Source organism: Pezoporus flaviventris, unplaced genomic scaffold (assembly GCF_033815535.1).
Source record: "Pezoporus flaviventris isolate CSIRO_AGI_PZ_B2104156 unplaced genomic scaffold, CSIRO_AGI_Pfla_v1 ptg000001l, whole genome shotgun sequence".
In the NCBI taxonomy this organism is placed as follows: domain Eukaryota; kingdom Metazoa; phylum Chordata; class Aves; order Psittaciformes; family Psittacidae; genus Pezoporus; species Pezoporus flaviventris.
The window spans coordinates 44519726-44538736 of NW_026892549.1; the positions used below are offsets into that span (position 1 = coordinate 44519726).

Sequence of the window (19011 nt, forward strand, 5' to 3'; positions counted from 1 at the left end):
TTAGATCAACAATGCAAATGCTTTTAAGGACACTTTATAAGCACAAAAATAGTAGAAACAAAACTTTTTGAACAATTTGAAAGATACAAAAAAGTGCCTTTCCATAGCAGTGCTTAAAAAATGCACACAATGCTATATACTCTTATTGCTCAAAAAAACTAGTCTGAAATAGTAAAACGATTTCCAGAGGTGCTGAACCAGATTTGTAAAAAATCATGAGGCATCAGCAGAAACAGCACCATTCATTTATCTCTTTTCAAGATGCACTTATTTAAAACTCTATAGTTATAGCTGGGTCATTTTTTACCCTCTGATTAGCAAAGCTTTTTCCTATTCATAAAGTATTAATTCACAAAGACATTATTTTACTATTTGGAGTTTTAAAAAAACCACTCTATTAAAACAAAAAAAAAAAGGCATGAGGGATGCTGTCACATTATTTCTTAAGTCTATCAGCCTGAATTACTCTAATGAGAGAGAAGTTTACATCTTTTGTGCACACTTGAGGATACTGTCAAGTCAAGCTATTTCCATTGTTTCAATCTCTGGGGGAAAGAAAACACTTAAAACCCGTTTTTGGAGAAAAAGTAAACCAGCAGAGAAATCATTTGCCATCTGAGCCCTGACAGTGTCCCCATGCTGATGAGGGAAGTTGAAACAACCAAAGATGGAGCAGGTACAGTCCAAATATTTTAGTTACTTTACAAAGGTTGTGTACCACTACCCTGTACGGAACATGCATGGTACATAAGACCACTTACATCAACTACACTACCTTATAGCAACGCCCGGATACGTGGGTTAAGACTGTAGAATCAGAAACTACTCAAGAAAAAGGGCTCCAGTACTTGGTCTGGTGATTGGCTGTGCATCGGTGGCAAACAAAACCCAAAGCAAATACAACAGTCTATTTCCTAATCATGGGCCCTTAAATTAACTTATTAGCACATGTTATTGCCTCTCAAAGTTGTTTTTTCTAGTCTTCTCCCTTGACTGCTACAAGTGCCGCTTTGTAAATTAACAGGTTTATGCACTGGTTGCAGTCTCCAGCGGGTCTAAGAAAAGAGTGAGAATTCTCACTGTGCTGGCCTTGGGGGTGTTGGTCGATGAGAAAATAAACATGAGCCGGCTTCAGTGTGCACTCGCTGCCCAGAAAGCCAACCATATCCTGGGCTGCATCAAAAGGAGCGTGACCAGCAGGTCGAAGGAGGTGATCCTGCCCCTCTACTCTGCTCTTGTGAGACCTCACCTGGAGTATTGTGTGCAGTTCTGGTGTCCTCCACATAAAAAGGACAGGGAACTGTTGGAACAAGTCCAGAGGAGGGCCACGAGGATGATCAGGGGACTGGAGCACCTCCCGTATGAAGACAGGCTGAGGAAGTTGGGGCTGTTCAGCCTGGAGAAGAGAAGGCTGTGTGGAGACCTCATAGCAGCCTTCCAGTATCTGAAGGGGGCCTATAGGGATGCCAGGGAGGGACTCTTCATTAGGGACTGTAGCGATAGGACAAGGGGTAATGGGTTCAAACTTAAACAGGGGAAGTTTAGATTGGATATAAGGAAGAAGTTCTTTACTGTGAGGGTGGTGAGGCACTGGAATGGGTTGCCCAGGGAAGCTGTGAATGCTCCATCCCTGGTGGTGGTCAAAGCCACGTTGGACAGAGCCTTGGGTGACATGGTTTAGTGTGAGGTGTCCCTGCCCATGGCAGGGGGGGTTGGAACTTGAGGATCTTGAGGTCCTTTCCAACCCTAACGATTCTATGGTTCTATGAAATTACCACTCCCCAGTCTCTGAAGGGGAAATTTCCTGACAGTTTCTAATGAATTACAAAAACTTTCTTTAAATGCTTCCACAAACTTGTTTTGTGGAGATAACCCACCAGGCACAGACAAGGTGAGACTGCACACATCGTACAGTTGTGCAAGTACCTAACACTCTACACAAACCTACCTTTTCGTTCACGGAAAGAATTACATGTACAAGCGATGCATCAGCACGTGTCAGCCTTGGGGGTCAGCCTCGATTGCAGGAGTCCTGTCAGCTTTCAGAAGGGGTTAACACAAATATATTTTTCTTGAGCCACAGAAAGAAGTGATGAAGCCTACTAGAAAGTTAGAATGCATAATGGATTGGAATAATACGTATTTATCCTATTTACTGCATGGACAAATAACTTTGAAATGATTTGTAGCAGTATATATTTTTCAAACTATTTGGAAGGGAGGGGGAGGCTCTCTGTAGTATAAATATATTTCGCTCCAGCCCACTATAAATAAAATCTCTTTTCCTCCTCGGAACATACTCATTTTCAGTAGTAGTATGACCAGAATGTTTTGGTATGTTGCACCTGTACTTTTCAATCAATGAACAATGTACAGTTAATAGCAGAACACTTCAGCTCTGCACCATTACCCACCACAAACTGCCAAGAGATTTGTGGGGTGGTTTTTGTTTGTTTTTCTTCCTTTCTTTAAAGTGCCCCCTACATCTTCATCTTTGTGGCAATATGTGACTAGTTACAGAGTCCGATTCCAGGTAATATAGCGACTGAAACAATAAATACGGTTCTACAAAAACATTCTGGTTATCTTCTGTAATTGCGACGAAATATATCACAATATATTATATACCTACACTTATAATACATGCACAAACATGTCTCACGTGGACAGACACTACAAAAAAATTATCTCCCCCCCTCCCCTAAATGCAGAAAATGTAAGAAAATGAGGGTTTGGTCCAATCTGTATGAAGGGTAACAAAAAATGAAAGGGTAAGTTAATGCTTCTCTACCCACCTTTCCCAATAAAATATTGACACCCCAAGCCCCCAGCTTTTTTGGCGTAGCCGTGAAAGGGGAATGTCTTTACATTTAGCCTTAGCTACAGTTTGAGATCACCTCTTTTGATGGCGCTGTCACCTACATCCCCACATCCTCTCCAAGTGCGCAAGATCACAGGTCGGCCGATCACAGAGCGGCCCACAAGTCACGGAGAGCACCGGCCCTGGGGAGGTGGTTACCAGTCTCGCGACAGCTTGGTGTTCTGATCCCTTTTGGGAGGCGCAGGGGGTGGCCCCCTCCGTAACGTTGCATAGCCGGATAAATGACCGCCCCCAAAGCTGCTTGCCTTCTGCTGGTCTGCCAGCAGCTCCGGTGGAGGTGGAGGCAGGGCCATGTCGTCCATGGTGGCCGTGGGCTCTGTTCTGGACATCCGTGCAGAGGAGAGGGAGCCGTGCCGGGTGATGGATTTCCGCTGCAGCGTCCGGTTGAGGTCTGCCAGGAATCCCGGCTGAACGCTAAGGCTGGACTTGGGTGAAGTGGGCACCTGAGGGGCAGCTGATCCCGGTGGCTCTGCAACCTCCGCCTGCGTCAGTCGAGTGCTGTCATTCCGCTTGGGGCGTGTGGGTGGTGGGGCCTTTTTCATGGGTGCTTTTGACCATGTCTGAGGCTGGGGATTGACAACGGCGACTTTTGGGGAGGTGCTGCCTGAAAACACAGATGGGATCTCCACCGGAGGCAGAGGAAGATCTATTTCAGGTGGTGGCGGTGGAAAGTCTGAATCAGATGGTGGTGAAGGGAATTCAACCACAGGTTCCTTCTCAGACACACTCGGAACAGGAGCCTTGGCTGGGATCCCTCCTTGTGGAAGGACAATGGGCAGGCCCACCCCAGAAAGGTTGAGCTTTCCTGGCTTTGGAGGGGCTGCAGGAGGCAATGATTCCTTGGAAGGAGACCCTGACGGGTCTGGTGGGTGTGCAAATTTGCTGACAAGGCGGTCCACTGAAGGTCTCTTGGACTCATGGTACTCAGTGGAGCTGGTGGACTTGATGCTGGAGTTTCGCTGAGGTGTTGGAGGTGGTTTCTTCCCTCCAGGGCTTGATGTCTTGCTGGTCTTTTTGACTGGAGACCCTGATCTGTCGGGGGGGGGAGAACCTGCAGAGGAAGCTGGGGAAGGAGGTGGAGGAGGAAACACTAAACTACTCTCTGGTGGAGGAGGGGGGAAATCTGGTGAGGGAGCGGAAACAGGCTGCCATTTGGGCTTTGCCTTCACTGCTGGAGGTGACTGCGGAGCCACGCTCAGTGGAAGGGGTTTTAGAGGCTGGGGCTCGGTGGCAGGTGGGGTGGGAGGAGGTGGGAACTGGCTAACTATCTGTTTCACCACAGATGGCACTGGGGACTGAGGGGATGGAGGAGGCTTCATAGAGAAGCTCTGCTGCTTTGGGAACATAGGGGGAGGAGTAGGGCCAGGAGGGGCTGGGGGCAGTGGTGGCACCTGGGGAGAGGTGACACTTGGTTGTTTCTTTATTGCAAGGGGCAAGGGAGCTGGCACAGGGGGGGTGACATGTGCGACCCCTGGTGACGCTGCTTTCCCACTAGGCTGCGGGGGGAGAGCTGCCATGACAGGCTTTGGGGGTGCCTGGGGTGGTGGCGGGGCAGGCACAGGCGGTGGCGGCGGTGGCAGTGAGGAGGTGGCAGCGGCCTGGCTTACGCTTGGTTGAACCTGATGTATTTTGGGGGGTGGCGGTGGTGGTGTGAACTGTGGCACAGAGGGGGCGCAAGGTGCCGGCTTCAGCTGCGCCATGGCGGAGCCCGGAGTGGGAGGCGGTGGTGGAGGCGGAGGGGGCGGCATGACCCCGTTGGGGGGCACAGGGTTGTGAGGCTTCCCCGCGGGCAGGGGGCCCTGCAGTGCCGCGGGAGGCCTGGCGAAGGGCCCGCCGTGCTGGGCGGCGTTCTGCAGCCTCGTGATGGTGCTGTACTTGACAAACATGGTGGCGGCAGAGCCTGCCGACGGGGCCGCCTGGCTGGGCAGGGGGGGTGGCGGTGGAGGGGGGGGCGGGGGGGGAGGAGGAGGAGGGGGAGGCGGCGGGGGCAGCGGGGGGGACGGCTGCGAGGCTGTGTAGGGGGTCACCACTTTAGTCTGTGGGGACACAGGGGGTGCAGCAGACATGATGGGCCGGCCTGCGGGCTCCGTTCGGGCCTGTCGGGAAGGGGTTTTTAGTGGAAAGGGAGAAAAAGAAACAGAGAGGGAGGGAGGGAAGGAGACAAAGAGATTATAAAGTCAAGGTTTAAATGTGCCTGTCATTAAAAATTAAGTGGCAGATTACAGCATGCAGGAAGTATTAGCAACACAATGCAGCAAGAGACCTCCACGCACTGACAAGCCTGGAGCATGCAGTCTGACCGGGCAGGCAGGGGGGGGAAGCCGGCAAAAGAATCTGTGGAACCAGGTTCAAGCTAGGCTGAATGTCAGCGAGGAGACACACCAGCCTTGTCGCTTCTGTGGGCAGGCAGCTGTAGCCGGTGGGCATCTGTAATGACCCAACAGAGCACTGCCCAGAGTGCCGCGGGCCATGACGGAGGACATCAGGCAGAGCATGAGACCGCAGGCATCTACTCAGCTCACTAAGGCTGGCGTTAAACCATACATGGACGGCCTCCGGGGGCACCTGTCAAGCCTTTAGGTGGTTAGCTCAGGCCTGACACTGCTCGGTGTTAACGAAAGGCAGAAATCCTCAACCGCTCTAACACACATGAGGAGCAAGCTCTACACAGGAATACTACAGAGAATCCTTCTGCTCCACATGCTCCAGTATCTGAGACTGGCAAGGAAAATAATAGGAAAGAGAGGGACAACTGAGGTTTCCTGGGAAAATTTCACCAGAAGGAAATGTTTAAAGATCTGCAAAAGAAAGTTAGCTTAGGGAAGAAAAGCTACACGTGCAAATACTACAGTAAGAGAAAATGAAAGAAAAGATGGGGAAAAGCTTACTAAGGGAAAGAGCAATGGGAAAGCAGCAGGCAATGTTTAGTCTACTCATTGGGTTTTGCTCAAGTTAAATTGTTTCTCTAGAATTGCAAACCTAGAGTCCTATTAAAAATCAAAGAGATAATGGCATTACTCAAGCTTAAAAACATCCTCCTAATACAAAGTGGTTTGGCTGCAAGCCATGTTGTGAATTTCACAGTGCACAGCATAGAAACATGCATTAGAAATGCAACACCAACATGGCAGCTGACTGCACAGGGTACTTATAATTCATCAGAAGACACTTTGCCACAAGTTAGCCCAATTATGCTCATCTGCACTGTATGAGCAGGTTTGCACATTGCTTTCTTCTAAACACAGGTGCACAAAGTCTCTATGTGCAGAACACCACCAAAAGGATTAGAGTCAGAAACAGCAAACGGTGATATACAACACACATGGGGTGTGCTTCTACCTGTCACATTAGGTCTGGAAGGCAAGAGTATAACAGTTCTGGAGCTAAATCAAGGTGTTCACATAACAAAACAGGAGACAAATCTTGATCTCTTGCAAGTGTTAGTCTGTAAATTACCATTCTCCCAATCACCCAGGTTAATGAAGTTTCAAGTAGCACCACCTGACCTTAAATGTGCCCTGTATAAGGCACCATGGGTGTGCTGAGCTTCACTTTTGACACCTGAGACAGCAAAAGGCAACAGGAAAAATAAAAGCGCATAAAACAGAGAGGGAGCCCAAGGCATAACAGAACAGACATCCCTGAATGAGAAGACCTTGGAGAATCTGGAATTTGTCACTTAAAGCATACACAGTGAGCACACATTTTGACGCCTGTTGTAGCATCCCACTTGAAATAACTTGTTCAAAGTCTGACAAGCAAAAATGAGACATAATGAGATCTTCACTGCCCAACTGCAAAGAATGAACAGATGAATAAAGTATTCTTTGGACAAACAGCGATCTTTCAAAATGTGAATGGACAGATTACCCACATTTTGGGAAGTGTGGATTTTTTCATCTTAGAAATATTTGAAAGAGCGAGGAATTTTCTTCATAACTCATTGTGGACAGTGATTTTCACAGTGAGCAAATTAAACCCTCAGGATAGGGAAAAGAATGTTGTGCATCTCTGGAGGGGGAGACCCTTGCATCTCCACAGGATCAAATCAAATTTCCACAACCAGAAACATATTCAATGATACTCTGTATATTGAACCACCTTGAAAAAGATCATTCTTCTTGTTCTTCCTTATAACTATGTGATGCTCTCCTGTGTATCTTGAAAAATTACTTATTGCATAACTACCATGCACATTTTCATGGCTATCTGGAACTCTCAGAAATGCTGTAAAAAGAAAAGTGTCTGTTTTTAAAAATAACAGCTATGCTTTTTTTTTCTGCTCTTTTTGCTAAGAACACAAGCTCTTGCAGCAGCCTGCCCGTATGAACTTCTTAAGCCAGCTTTGTCAGCAAAGCACTGTGGAGTCAATAACTCTGAAATAACTGCTTGGACACTAATCTGCCTAACGCAGCATGTCTCAGTACAACTACTTTTTAATGTAAATCACAATTTTTTTCCACACTGTTTTCTTTCTTGCCACGCAGGCTCACATTTCCCACTGCCAGTCTGATTTATTTGCTATTTAAGTTCCTTGGGCCTGGCCTGTACAGGATAAAAAAGCATGTACCGTGGTTTCACTAAAGATAATTTTGTCACCAATTTACTCAGAATTTCTTAACATGGCTTTGAATTGTAATTTTACACAGGTCATTTCATCTGGATTCTTTGGAGGTGTCAGGGCAATCCATTCATCTGTTCTGCACAAAGAAACGGACCTTTTTTGGGGGTTGTGCATAGAAAGGAATTCAGATGAATGAAATCTTGACGCATGATGGCCCTCAGCAGGGAGCAGTGTGAATACTTCATTTTAAAAATGGCTTTAATCAGATAACAGAAAAATTCCTGCAGTTTATTTAAATGAGCAGTTGCCAGCAGCACTATGGACTTGGTAAGAACAACAGTGAGTGGCAAACTGTAAACTCTTCCCTAAAAGCTCCCAGAGGATGTAGCAGCAGGATTTTCATACAGAACCCAAAACTTTAGAAAACAGTAACATTCTCACAGCAGCTCTCTTTCCCCTCTGTTGGGTACATGCCAAAACACACTCAAGTGCCCCATCTTTTGCATCTAACCCACTCCTGCAGAAATGATGCACGCTGTACACATACAAGCAGCCACCTGGTGATGAACATGCACCAGGTGTTGTGCTCATGCAGTAGAAAATTTGGATCACCATTTTGCAAGCTCCATTCCTGGGCCAAGGACTACATTACTATTAGAATCAGACAATTTCCAAGCCAGCAGGCAATGCAGAAAAGTTACCAGTTCCAAAGATGCAGCCAGGTCAGTTTTCACATTGTGCCACATGTGCTTTCTTATTTAAAAATCTGATGTTCTGTCTTATTTTTAACTACTTATCTGGTTCACCCATGGTTTCAGTTTTAAAAAGCTTGCTTCTCTAGCTTGAACCTGGGGTCTGGGGAAGGTTCAAAACTGACAGGAGTAAAACCAGCTTCTCATAGCATCCTGACAATGTACTTGCACTCAAAACTGCTGCAGTTAATACTGACATCATGGCTGTTCAGGAACCTGGAAATTAATTTAACTGCCTGACAACAAACTGATGTAAACGGCAACTGTGCTGTTTGGAAGTATTCCCTAGGAACTACATCAGTCAACTACCACAGAAAGGACAGAAAACTAACCAAACCACAACAGACCTGAGCCTCAGGCTTCAATGGGTTAAAATCTTTTGTAACTCACTACCAGCAACAGGAGATAACAAATCTGCGTCAGTCCACAATTATTGTCAATTTTCCTGCTTTTGCTTTGACCATATATATGTGGTCACCGTTTCCATTTTCACCAAATACAACAGAAAACATTTGAGTTAAAACTACCAGCGTACTTCTTAAATAGATATACCTGCCTTCAACTCTCAGTTATTCACATCTTCACAATGGAAAGATGTGGCTAGTTAACTGGAGAAAGATTTTAGTGAAAGAATTTCATTCAACTTGTTAACAACTGATCCTTTTATTTTGTCTTTATTCAACATTAGTTAATAGGATTCTATGGGATGGGCTGTATCATGCCTTCAAAGAACAGAGGGCTTCTGTGCACACAAATAAAAGCAAGAACAGAAGTTTCCAAGGCTAAATTCCCTGAAACAGTGATTCCTGAAAGAAACAATTATATGGCAGTGTATGTCAATAACAAAGAGTTAAAAAAAGAGAAGAAATCCCACACAAGACAGAGGTAGAAGAGGTATCACTCTGTCCCGTACATTTTGTTGGGTGTTGGTTCTCAAACTAAAGTCTTCTTGTTACCTTGCTGGATTCCTCCAGTTGAGTGCCTCGTTTCCAGGCCTCAGAAAACATGGAGCTGACAATACTTTGGGAACGGACATGTCCGGCTGGCTGGGTGTCAGAAACTCCACTGTCAGACTGATTAGAATGATTTGATTGAGATTCTGTTTAGAAAAAGTTAAGAAACAGTTAGCACATGTTGCTGAATACAAGAGTAAAGTCAGTGTGCTTCTAATGCAACTCTGTGTGACATTTATTGGTCATGCTTGTTAAGTATTTTGTAACTACTGCATAAAGTCTAGTTCACATCCAGGCTGTTGCAGTCCAGAAAACAAAACGAGCAACAGCATCCTGGTACTAACCAAATCTGAAGCTCTACAAAGATGATGGGGTGTCAGATATGCTGTGAAGTGAGAACACACTGCAGTTTTATAGGTTCTGAAACATCCAAGAGCTCCTGCACTTTGGGAAAAGCCCCATTTCATGCAATGCATGCAGCCTACTCTCTTCAGCACCGCTTCCAGCACAACCTGAGAAACAGACACTGGACATAGGCTGACAGCAGTCAAACTATGCTAGGCAAGGCAGTAGTCTGCTTCTGACTGTCCCATTCCTCAAGTGAAGAGAAGGACTAATGAGCATCCTGTAACTAGCAAACACAGATGATGCTCTGTATCCACCAGGTATCTTGAAAAGACAGCAGCAGCCACTGCCAGACTGATTTTCTCCAGCCTGGCAGCTGCTTTCTGTGTAGTCCCAAAGGTAAGAAAGCATCTAGGCATAGGCTGGACTGCAGCTCTGGCAGAACACGCACAGCTGGTAGGCTGTGGCTCAGCTCCCCACAAGAGAAACTTTACCAGAAAAACATCCAGCCTGGATGGAGAAATTATCAGTAACTGAGAAATTACTGCTACACCTAGCAGACTTTGCCACACAGCTGAAAAGACAGAGTACCTTCAGTTAGGCTGAATTTGCTTAGCTCATTCTCACAGGCTACTTTCTCAACCTTTCCAATTCAGTAGCATTACTTCCTGACCTGTATCTGCAATGGACACCACACTTTCATACAACAGCCTGTTTTCAACAATGAAACTTGCCCTGAGGGTTGAGAATAATCTGGCCAAGTATCAGTCAGCTCTGAACACTGAAATGAGACTATATAAACCTTCATCAATTTGTACACTGTTATGGGCTGTGAAAAAAAAAGCCCAGTCCCAGTCCTGCTGAAAGGTAAACGGGAGCTGCCAGCGCACACAGATTGACATAGGAACAGAAACAGTGTTTTCAAAGTTTGTCTCTAAAGAGATTATTTGGATCTTTGCCTTTGGGCAGGGACTATTATTTTCCAATTTTGAATATTCCAGTCAACAAAAGCAGTTTCACAGCTACACACACACACATATTCTGTGTAGCATTAAAACATACATTTGCTTTCTTTTTCTCAAATAGGTGAAGATGGAGGCATCAGGAATTTGAGGAAGTTTCCTCTCAGTGTCAGAAAAAGTCTTTTTTGGAAGCGCACAAGAAAGTACTGTATGTTTCTCAATACACACACCACTGCAACTAATATAAGGGGGCTTTTATATATATATGTGTATATATATATATATATATAAATAAAATGCAAAGTCTGTGTTTTAGACTAAACAGTAAGACTTAGCATAAAAGATTTTGGAGAAACAGTCCACTTCCTGCAACAGTCTCTCCTAAGGTCTCTAGATAGGGGATAATAAAAAAAGGTAATTAAATCTTTCTATTATGAGGCAGATCACATTATTACCTGGCAAACTAGATGAGCTGGAGCCTGACTTGATACTGGAGCTAGACAAGGAAGTCCAGTCATACGCTGATTCTGTTCTCTTCAGTGCTTCCTGATAGTTCATGTATAGTTGCTTCCCATACTACGCAAAATGACAGACAAATTTAACAACTGTACATAGGCTGTGTACCCTTTCAGACTGCTGAGCTCCACCTCTGGTTTCTCTATTCCACCATTCTTTTCCCCCCAGAGAGAAACAACAGGCTCTTTGTTAAGGAGCTGAGGCAACAACATTAATTTTTTATTAGAGAATTGCTGAAAGAAAGAAACAAAACAGTTTGTTTATCCTAGAATAAACCAATGAATAAACCAAGCCAACCTGTGGATTTTAGAAATCAATTCTGCTTTCCAGTTCTCCCATTAGCTTTCTGTTTAAAATCTGTGAGGGAGCTGGCTAAAATCTAGTTATGATGTCTGCTAGAACTCTGTCAAGCGATGGAGGTCCAGCAGAAACAAGAAGGGCCTAATTACTGAATTATTATAACAAGAAAGCCCAACAATTTTGCTAGAGAATGAAACGTAAGAAGATTGCACAATTTACATTCAGGGTAGGTAAACAGAAGTAAGATTTAGTATGTATTCTACTAAGTAACTCTATGTGGTTTCAAACAGATAATGACAACTCATGAGAACAGTGTAAGACTGCCTAGAGGAGGTTACCTTAGCAATGCGGATGCCATTGATCCATTGGTGTAGAGTTCTTACATCATCGCAGCAAAGATACTTGATATACTGGGATTTCTTTTGGATCTGAGGATGCTGCAAAAAATCATTCATCCTCGTCAACATTTTAACAGCTAGGAACGCAAGGAAAGCCATTTATCTGTTGACATCTATAAGGACAAACTTAATGCTGGAAGCTCTTCAACAGTAGTCTGTATTTGAGCCTACTTAAAAATGTTTGACAGCGTTTCAGAAGGTGGCAGTGGGGATAGCTTCACATACAGATTGGCAGTGTGCGCTGATTTCAGGTTTGAAACACTAAGAAAAGGTGAATCAGTATTTTAGTGCTGTAACTTCTCTCTACTAAAAGTCTTTCGTACCTGTACGGCTCTTCAGAAATCATTATACTCTCAAGCACAGTGGTCAGAATAGTATCAGCTTGTAAAAACCTTTCCTAAACACAAGCAAGGTGCTGCCAAAGCACAAAGAGTTGTTTCCTTTCACTGCTCTATGGATTAACTCACCACCTGAAAGAGACAACTGACATTTCCCCTGGTTTACTCTGCGTGGTCAGCAAGTCTGATAAAGTAATTCAGTCTTAACCTGTCCAAATGATGGGGATAGAAAGTGACATGTCAGCAGAAGAAATCAATTTAATTCAAGAATTTATAAATACCTACAAACACTGACATTTCTTCTTTTAATAATAACCATGCCAATGACCTATGAGAACATGGGAAATATTTCCAGTTTCAGCTGCATGCCTTCTCCCGTATTTGATATTCAGTGTCTACCTCTCAGGGGGCCCAACTGCAATTGGAAGATGAAATCAATTTTTCACACAGTGGACAGGCAGCCACACACTCCAGGCACATAAAGCATTTTAAGGTACTGACATAACTCCATGAACTGCAGATCAGGGAAGGTAAGAGGTCAAATGAAAACTGTAAGTTCAACTATAACAATCTCATGTTACTCACACCATTTCCAAATCAATTTTCAAATGCTACTTGCTGTGAACATACTGTGAAAACCTGTTTTAAAATAGCTTTGCCACTATCTATCCTGCAGGAGCTGACATAATTTTGAACACTGTGTGGGAGTCAAGAGAGACTGGAAGATGAGTTGATGCAATTTACAATGATTTGAAGTACTGAAGTTATCTATTTCACAGGTTAAGATCAGGTTGCTGCTGTTTATATTTCACATTTTTCTACTTTTCTTTCTACCTGTCCTTTATACTCAGAAGTTTCTTCCTTTAATGCAACCCCTTTCCCCCAGATTGGGCAATACAGGCAGACCTGAGACTCCAATACCAATTTTTGCACACTTCTGGACCTACACTTTTAGAAGACAGCAACTCCCTGAAGTTAGTGTTTTGAGGGGTATTATCTCGCTGAATCTGAATGGTTTTAAGGTATAGAGTAGCTGAATGGAAGAAGAGTCATGTTCTGATTTACAGTATGCTGAACAATTAAATACACTAGGACTTAGTCTGGAAGTAAGACAATCGAGGGCAATATGAAAATCAAAGTCACAAGGAGCATGGAGAACAGGCAACAATTGTTCACCAAGTGTTTGTTTCCTATACAAGAACTACAGGAAAATGAAGTGGAAAGCAACTGATGGTTCAGAACAAATAAGAAAGCATGCAAGGTTTACCCAACTGCTGCAGCATTCTGCAAGTTTCTTGGAATCCAAAAAGAAACAGGGCATACTCAAAGAGTAAGAATGCACCTGGGGCTATTACACAGCCAATACCCAGTGTCTGGCTACCTACATTTCCAAAGGGTAAAAAAGTATTCTGTGAAAGTATCTCTGTCCTGGACTTCTAATTTTTCCCTAAGCAGCTTATAAAGAAAGGACAGTGTCAGAGAAACCTAGAGTGTTATAAATGAATCTAGAAAAGCCATTCTTCCGTGTCTCTCAGTGATCTATCTTCCTCCCCTACCACATAATCCACATGGATCTTCTGGCAGGTGGAAGAGATCTATCAGCTTGATGAGGAAGAAAGTGATTCATATGTATTTCTTCCTTCTGCACTAGTCCCCACATGGCATTTTCTCATTCTCTTACTGTATTTCCACCAAGGAGGCTCATTACAACTCCACAGAAAATGTAGTTAAACATAGCTTTCCCACTGTCATTGCAACTAACAGCAGTTTAGAGTTCCCATTTACCGAATGAAGTTTCACCCTGAAAACTGACAGACATAGTTTTCCAATTGTTGTATTACTATGGGAAGTCTATTCTAAATTACAGTCTCTCCAAAGATTAATACTGTGCTAATCAGCTGTTGCTCACAATTGGGAAGGATAGTTATTTTAAGGGACTAAGATTAGCATGGAAATGTTTCAAGCTCTTTATATGCTCTTTTCAGCGTGAGAATTTCCAAAACAATCACAAGTTACCTTGAGCACTAAACAATAGTCCGTGGGTGCTTTGTATTTGTTCCGATAGTCCTGTCCATAGTAAACACTGACATGATCAAGCTGTAGAAAGCACACAAGATCCCGCGAGACCTATTAAATACAAACATAATAATGTACAAAATACAAGGAAACCACATGCACTGACAGAATCAAAATACTAATAAAACATCTAGTTAAGGTTAAATATTAGGTTCAATCTGATCCAAAAACTACCATTAAGGAGACACAGCCATGCATAAACTCCTGCATCAGTCATCAATTTTTAACTGGATATTATTTTCCAAATTCAGTCTGGGTTGGGTTTTTTTGTGTTTTTCTGCATTTTGCCTTTTGACAGCATCTTACACCGGCCTGCTAATGTTGATTCAGAGTTGGTATCAGGAGAAAGTAAATAGGATTGTTTGCCTGGGAACTTTTCAACAGTTGTTGGCTATATTTCACCTTAGTTAATAATCAAGGTGTTCAAATTCCAATGGAAATGCGAGAAAAACTCTAATGATGTTTGGCAGTGATTGTAGGGCACAGAATTCCAATAGGTGATCTTGCATATAGATTGTTGTAACAAAGAAAAAGGCTGTGTAAGGAACATGAAAACATCTGAGATGTTTTCAGTGTGAAAGCTGATGCACTGACAGAAATTTCCTCATTGTCAGCTGTGTGGGAAGTGGACCTCCCATACTGGGGATCAGTGCATGCTGTCAAGTCTGATGGATTCATGGTCAAATTCAACTCACAGTGGTTCAGCCTTGAAACTATAATGCATTTGTAGCAGTTTTCTATTTACTTTTTATTATTGATACACACAGAACAGCAGTAAGTGACAATGAAGCAATGGTATTATATTTGCCAGTTTCAAAAAGCATAGCACAAATTGGTCCAGAAAGAATCCCATTTATATGAACTAACTAAAGACCATGGAATTATGCAGACTGTGGAGTAGGTCTGATATTTTATGATTGGCATTTGCAATGAAATCTGGTCCTTTATCTGAATTCTGCTTGAGATAACACAGCCTCTCAACTGCACCAATTATTTTTCCTTAAGTGTTTCTGAACAACTACCCTGAGCTCGTTTAAAAAGCAGACCCTTGTGTTCTTGCATTTTTAAACTTGGGGTTTAGCCCATCAAGTGCCACAACAGTAATTTACACAGCATTTCCATGATAAAGCTGCACTTTTAATTAAGGAATGTGGCACTAGGCAAGGCACAGCTAAGCCTACATTTTAAGGCTGACTCTTGTGACCACAATTTACCAGCAATAAAAAAATCCAGGGAAGCTGCTCTAAAGTATCATAAGTAAAAGCATACCTTTGCTTTCCCTTTAGGGACATAGTAGATTCCAGAAGCTCGAAGAAGAAAGTAACGTTTCTTCCAAGACTTCTTACCATCTTCTTTCAGCCACAAAACTCCCTCAATCTCTGGCACAGTTACAGAACTTCCACAGAAACATTCCTACCAATAAACACAATGTATTGGGAAAAGAGAAACAGACAGAACGTACAACATGCAGTGGTTTGTTTTTAATGACTGAAATTCTGAAATTCTTTATTTAAGGAATGCAGGCATAATAGGGACAGCTCTTTTTTTTCACACAGTGATATGAATTAGAGATTAACTGTGAAGCTACAAGGTAATTCAGACAAACACAATAGGGGCTCTTAGCAGCTACTGTAAAGATTTTCTAACCACTGCTTTTTGGTAATAGAGCTCCTAACAGCTTTATTTGCTGTAAAGTTATGAGGTCACCTTGTAGATATCTCCTCCTAAGTCTAAATCTACACACAGCCTAATTCAGTATCGATCAGATACAGCTATAATTTATTCCACAAGTACTTTGTTGCTACTAACTGCCAACACCACAACTTCTGTTAAGGTTCTACTTATGAAGAGTGAACAGAGGAAAACAAATGCTTTAAATACTCTCCAGATTAATATGCAACACAAATACTAATGAGTAATCCTGGAAGACAAAAAGAATTAGATAGAATTACAACCTCTTCATGTCATGGATTCAATTTCCATCTTTCTGATCCACCGTATTCACATGACCACTTCTTAAAACCTGTATTAATAATACACTAAGAGCATGCATATGCTACTTATAAGTTAAATTTTATTAAATATAACCCCAAATTAAATACCCCAAACAGTCACTTTTGTCTAAGTACTGAAATCATAACCATTATTCTGGAAATCATATGGAAGTTATGACACTTCAGCACGAGTAGGTCTCTACAAAACTATCTCAAAACCATTCAGTTTTCAGCTTATGAAGGCTATATTCACTGTTTGCTCCACATATTTTTCTTGTTGTCTTTAGTGTTACAAACTATTTGACCTGTTTGATACTGACTTCCTTTGCTGTCACATATTTTAAAAATTGAGTATTTGGTTGTTTATTTTAAAATGTAACTGAAACAAATTTTAACTACTTTGCTTACTAATAAAATTTAAAATATTAACACAGGTCACTCATGAACCGATGCACAGAATTTTGTAGAGAGTAACAATTTGGAGAGTGCTAGGAAAAAAAAAAATATCTACCACTGCAGGTAAAAAAACCCCAGATGACAGTTGTGCAAATTTCCACTGGTTTTAGCCATAGTTACAGGTAACCTCATTTCGATTATCACTGTGTATGGTTTTTTGTTATTAAACAAAATATTATCATACCTGAAAAAGGCCAACATTAAAATAGTCATTATCTCAGATGTAAAACATTTCATTCATAGTTGTGGCAGAATTACAGTCAGCTCCACCCACCAATTTCAATCACCACAACCATTATGTCCTTTTTGTTTTGGCAGCCTTACCTCTAGCAGCACCTCCTTATTTCTGTCTGCCATCTCAGAGGTTTCTTTCTTCCCCAGAAGATAGTTCTGTAACAAGAGAAAGCTTAATATTTCTATAGGCATTCTGAAATCAAGCCAAGTAACATTTCTCACTTACCTTTCTGTAGCAGGAAAGAAAAAACCCAGAGCTGTCATCTAAAACCAATACATTAATTGAACAAAAACTCCACAGTCCACTTGAAACTATCTGTCAGACGGCTAAATAATACATGGAACTAAGTTATAAACACCTTTTCCAAAAATATCAATCGGCCCATACTCTTACCATAGCTAACAGCCTCAGAGCAACACTGTCCTGGCTTTTCACAAAACAGCTGCCTAGTACAATGCATCCAGAAATTACTATGGACTTGAAAAATCTCACAATAAAAATATTAACAAAGCCAGAAATCTTTAAGCTTGTTACATACTGCCATTATTTACTTGTTCAAAGAAGCACACATAGAGGCAATGTACTTCTTTCCACCTTGCCCTGGCAATTTTGCTGAATAAAACTATTGATTTTTCATTCAGAATTACTAAATACTCCTTTCCTTCTTAAAAGAAGGCTATCTGCAGGTCCTGTAACTTATTAATAAGGTTTGTACTCCTCTTCAGCTTGGCAAGTACTTGGACAATTAAAATCTTCCTCTTCCTAACCTGTAGCTGGAAAAGAATAATACTCACACATAGTTTAGCCAACAGTTCAATATTTTAAACTAAGATGAAATATCTGGTCTATGCTGGTGCGTCATTCTTGTTGACTGTGTCTACTGCATGTACTGACAGTAAACGTATCAACTACATGCTTCTAAGAACTCAGTTTTGCTGCATCACCACTAAGCACCTCAGTAAGACCTGGCTTTCAATCTTTGAAGGGAAAAAAAAAAACAACAAACAAAAACCCCGTGTACACTGATGATGCCCCAAAGGATGAGCATGTAAAACCAATAGACAGTTTGAATCCAAGAAATTACCACACAGATGCCATACAGATATAAAAATAATCTATGACCCCCAAAAGGGATACATTGGATAAGAGTTAAGAGAGAGATCAAGTGATAATGTATCTAGTTATTTTCAATTCAAATTCTTCAGAAAGCCACCTTCTATTTTTCTTTTTCTTTTCCTTCACCCCCTTACAATACCAAACTGCTGCCAGATATCAAATCTGCAGCTATCATTTCAGAGAAGAGAGGCATCTAACAGAGAAGAGAGATCTTTGGTTTCCCAGCCAAGGAACAGGAAACACAGGTGAGCAGTGGCAGATCCCAGCTTTCACAGAGATAGACACATGCTTTCTTCTCTTCACTTGCCATTTGACCACAGAGTAGCTATTTCTTATACTTTCGTTTTTGCTTCTTGCCAGCAATGTAAGAATGCGCACTGGAGAGGCATTACTATTGGCAAGATCTGACAACACCTTTCTTGCCTATTCATGTATTTGAACAGCACTAAGCATTGGTGTAAATGCCATGTAACTGCTTGCCTTCATCTCTATTAAAAGTACCCACAAACACATTAGCAAACAGATTGCTTCAGCTCAAGGTTTTCTGACAGGGACTTGATTTTGTGCCAACCACAACGTGGATGTACACGGTACTGAAATGTAAAGTTGCCTGATATTTTAACATATACACAAGTATCAAGATAAAAGTATGAAATGAACGCTATCAAAAAGCAGTAAGAAACTGTAATCAGGCATGCATATACACATCCATTCAACATGAGTGTCAGGCTTACCTGGGGATTCTTGAAAAGTGCGTATTTCTCTATGCGTTCCACGAACATCAGTTTGTTTTGACTATCTCTTGTCCAGTTAAGAAGATTTTCAACTAGATTTTCATGATCTTCAAAGATCCTTTCTGTAGGAATAACAAGAGAGCAAATGCGTTTGAATGTCATATTTTGTTACAGAAACTACTCTGTAGTCATATCTCTGAGACAACGTACACACAGAGAATTCAACGTTACTAAACCAGGGAAGAAGTTTACACTAAGAAACTAAAAGAACTTAACTTTCAGATGTGCCTGGTTTAATTTTACACAAACACTCACTCAACACTCTCAATGCCATCTCTTCAGGCTTATAGTTCCATCAATATATGAAGTGCTTAGATTTTTTTTCACCTGA

General features: G+C 42.1%; 1 protein-coding gene across 4 annotated transcripts in view; it reads right to left on the reverse strand.

The window, feature by feature from the left end:
- Positions 1-2123: 2123 nt before the first annotated feature.
- The window catches only part of RAPH1 (Ras association (RalGDS/AF-6) and pleckstrin homology domains 1), a 91693-nt gene continuing 74805 nt past the window's right edge, over positions 2124-19011 (reverse strand). For all 4 annotated transcript variants that reach the window (XM_061455006.1, XM_061455015.1, XM_061454997.1 and 1 more), the window contains 8 exons: positions 18621-18742; positions 16860-16925; positions 15355-15498; positions 14026-14136; positions 11612-11710; positions 10913-11033; positions 9154-9296; positions 2124-4977 (listed from right to left, as the gene is read on the reverse strand). In XM_061455006.1, the coding sequence (XP_061310990.1) occupies positions 3016-4977; positions 9154-9296; positions 10913-11033; positions 11612-11710; positions 14026-14136; positions 15355-15498; positions 16860-16925; positions 18621-18742 (2768 nt within the window). In that variant the 3' untranslated portion in view covers positions 2124-3015. The remainder of the gene's footprint in view (positions 4978-9153; positions 9297-10912; positions 11034-11611; positions 11711-14025; positions 14137-15354; positions 15499-16859; positions 16926-18620; positions 18743-19011) is intronic.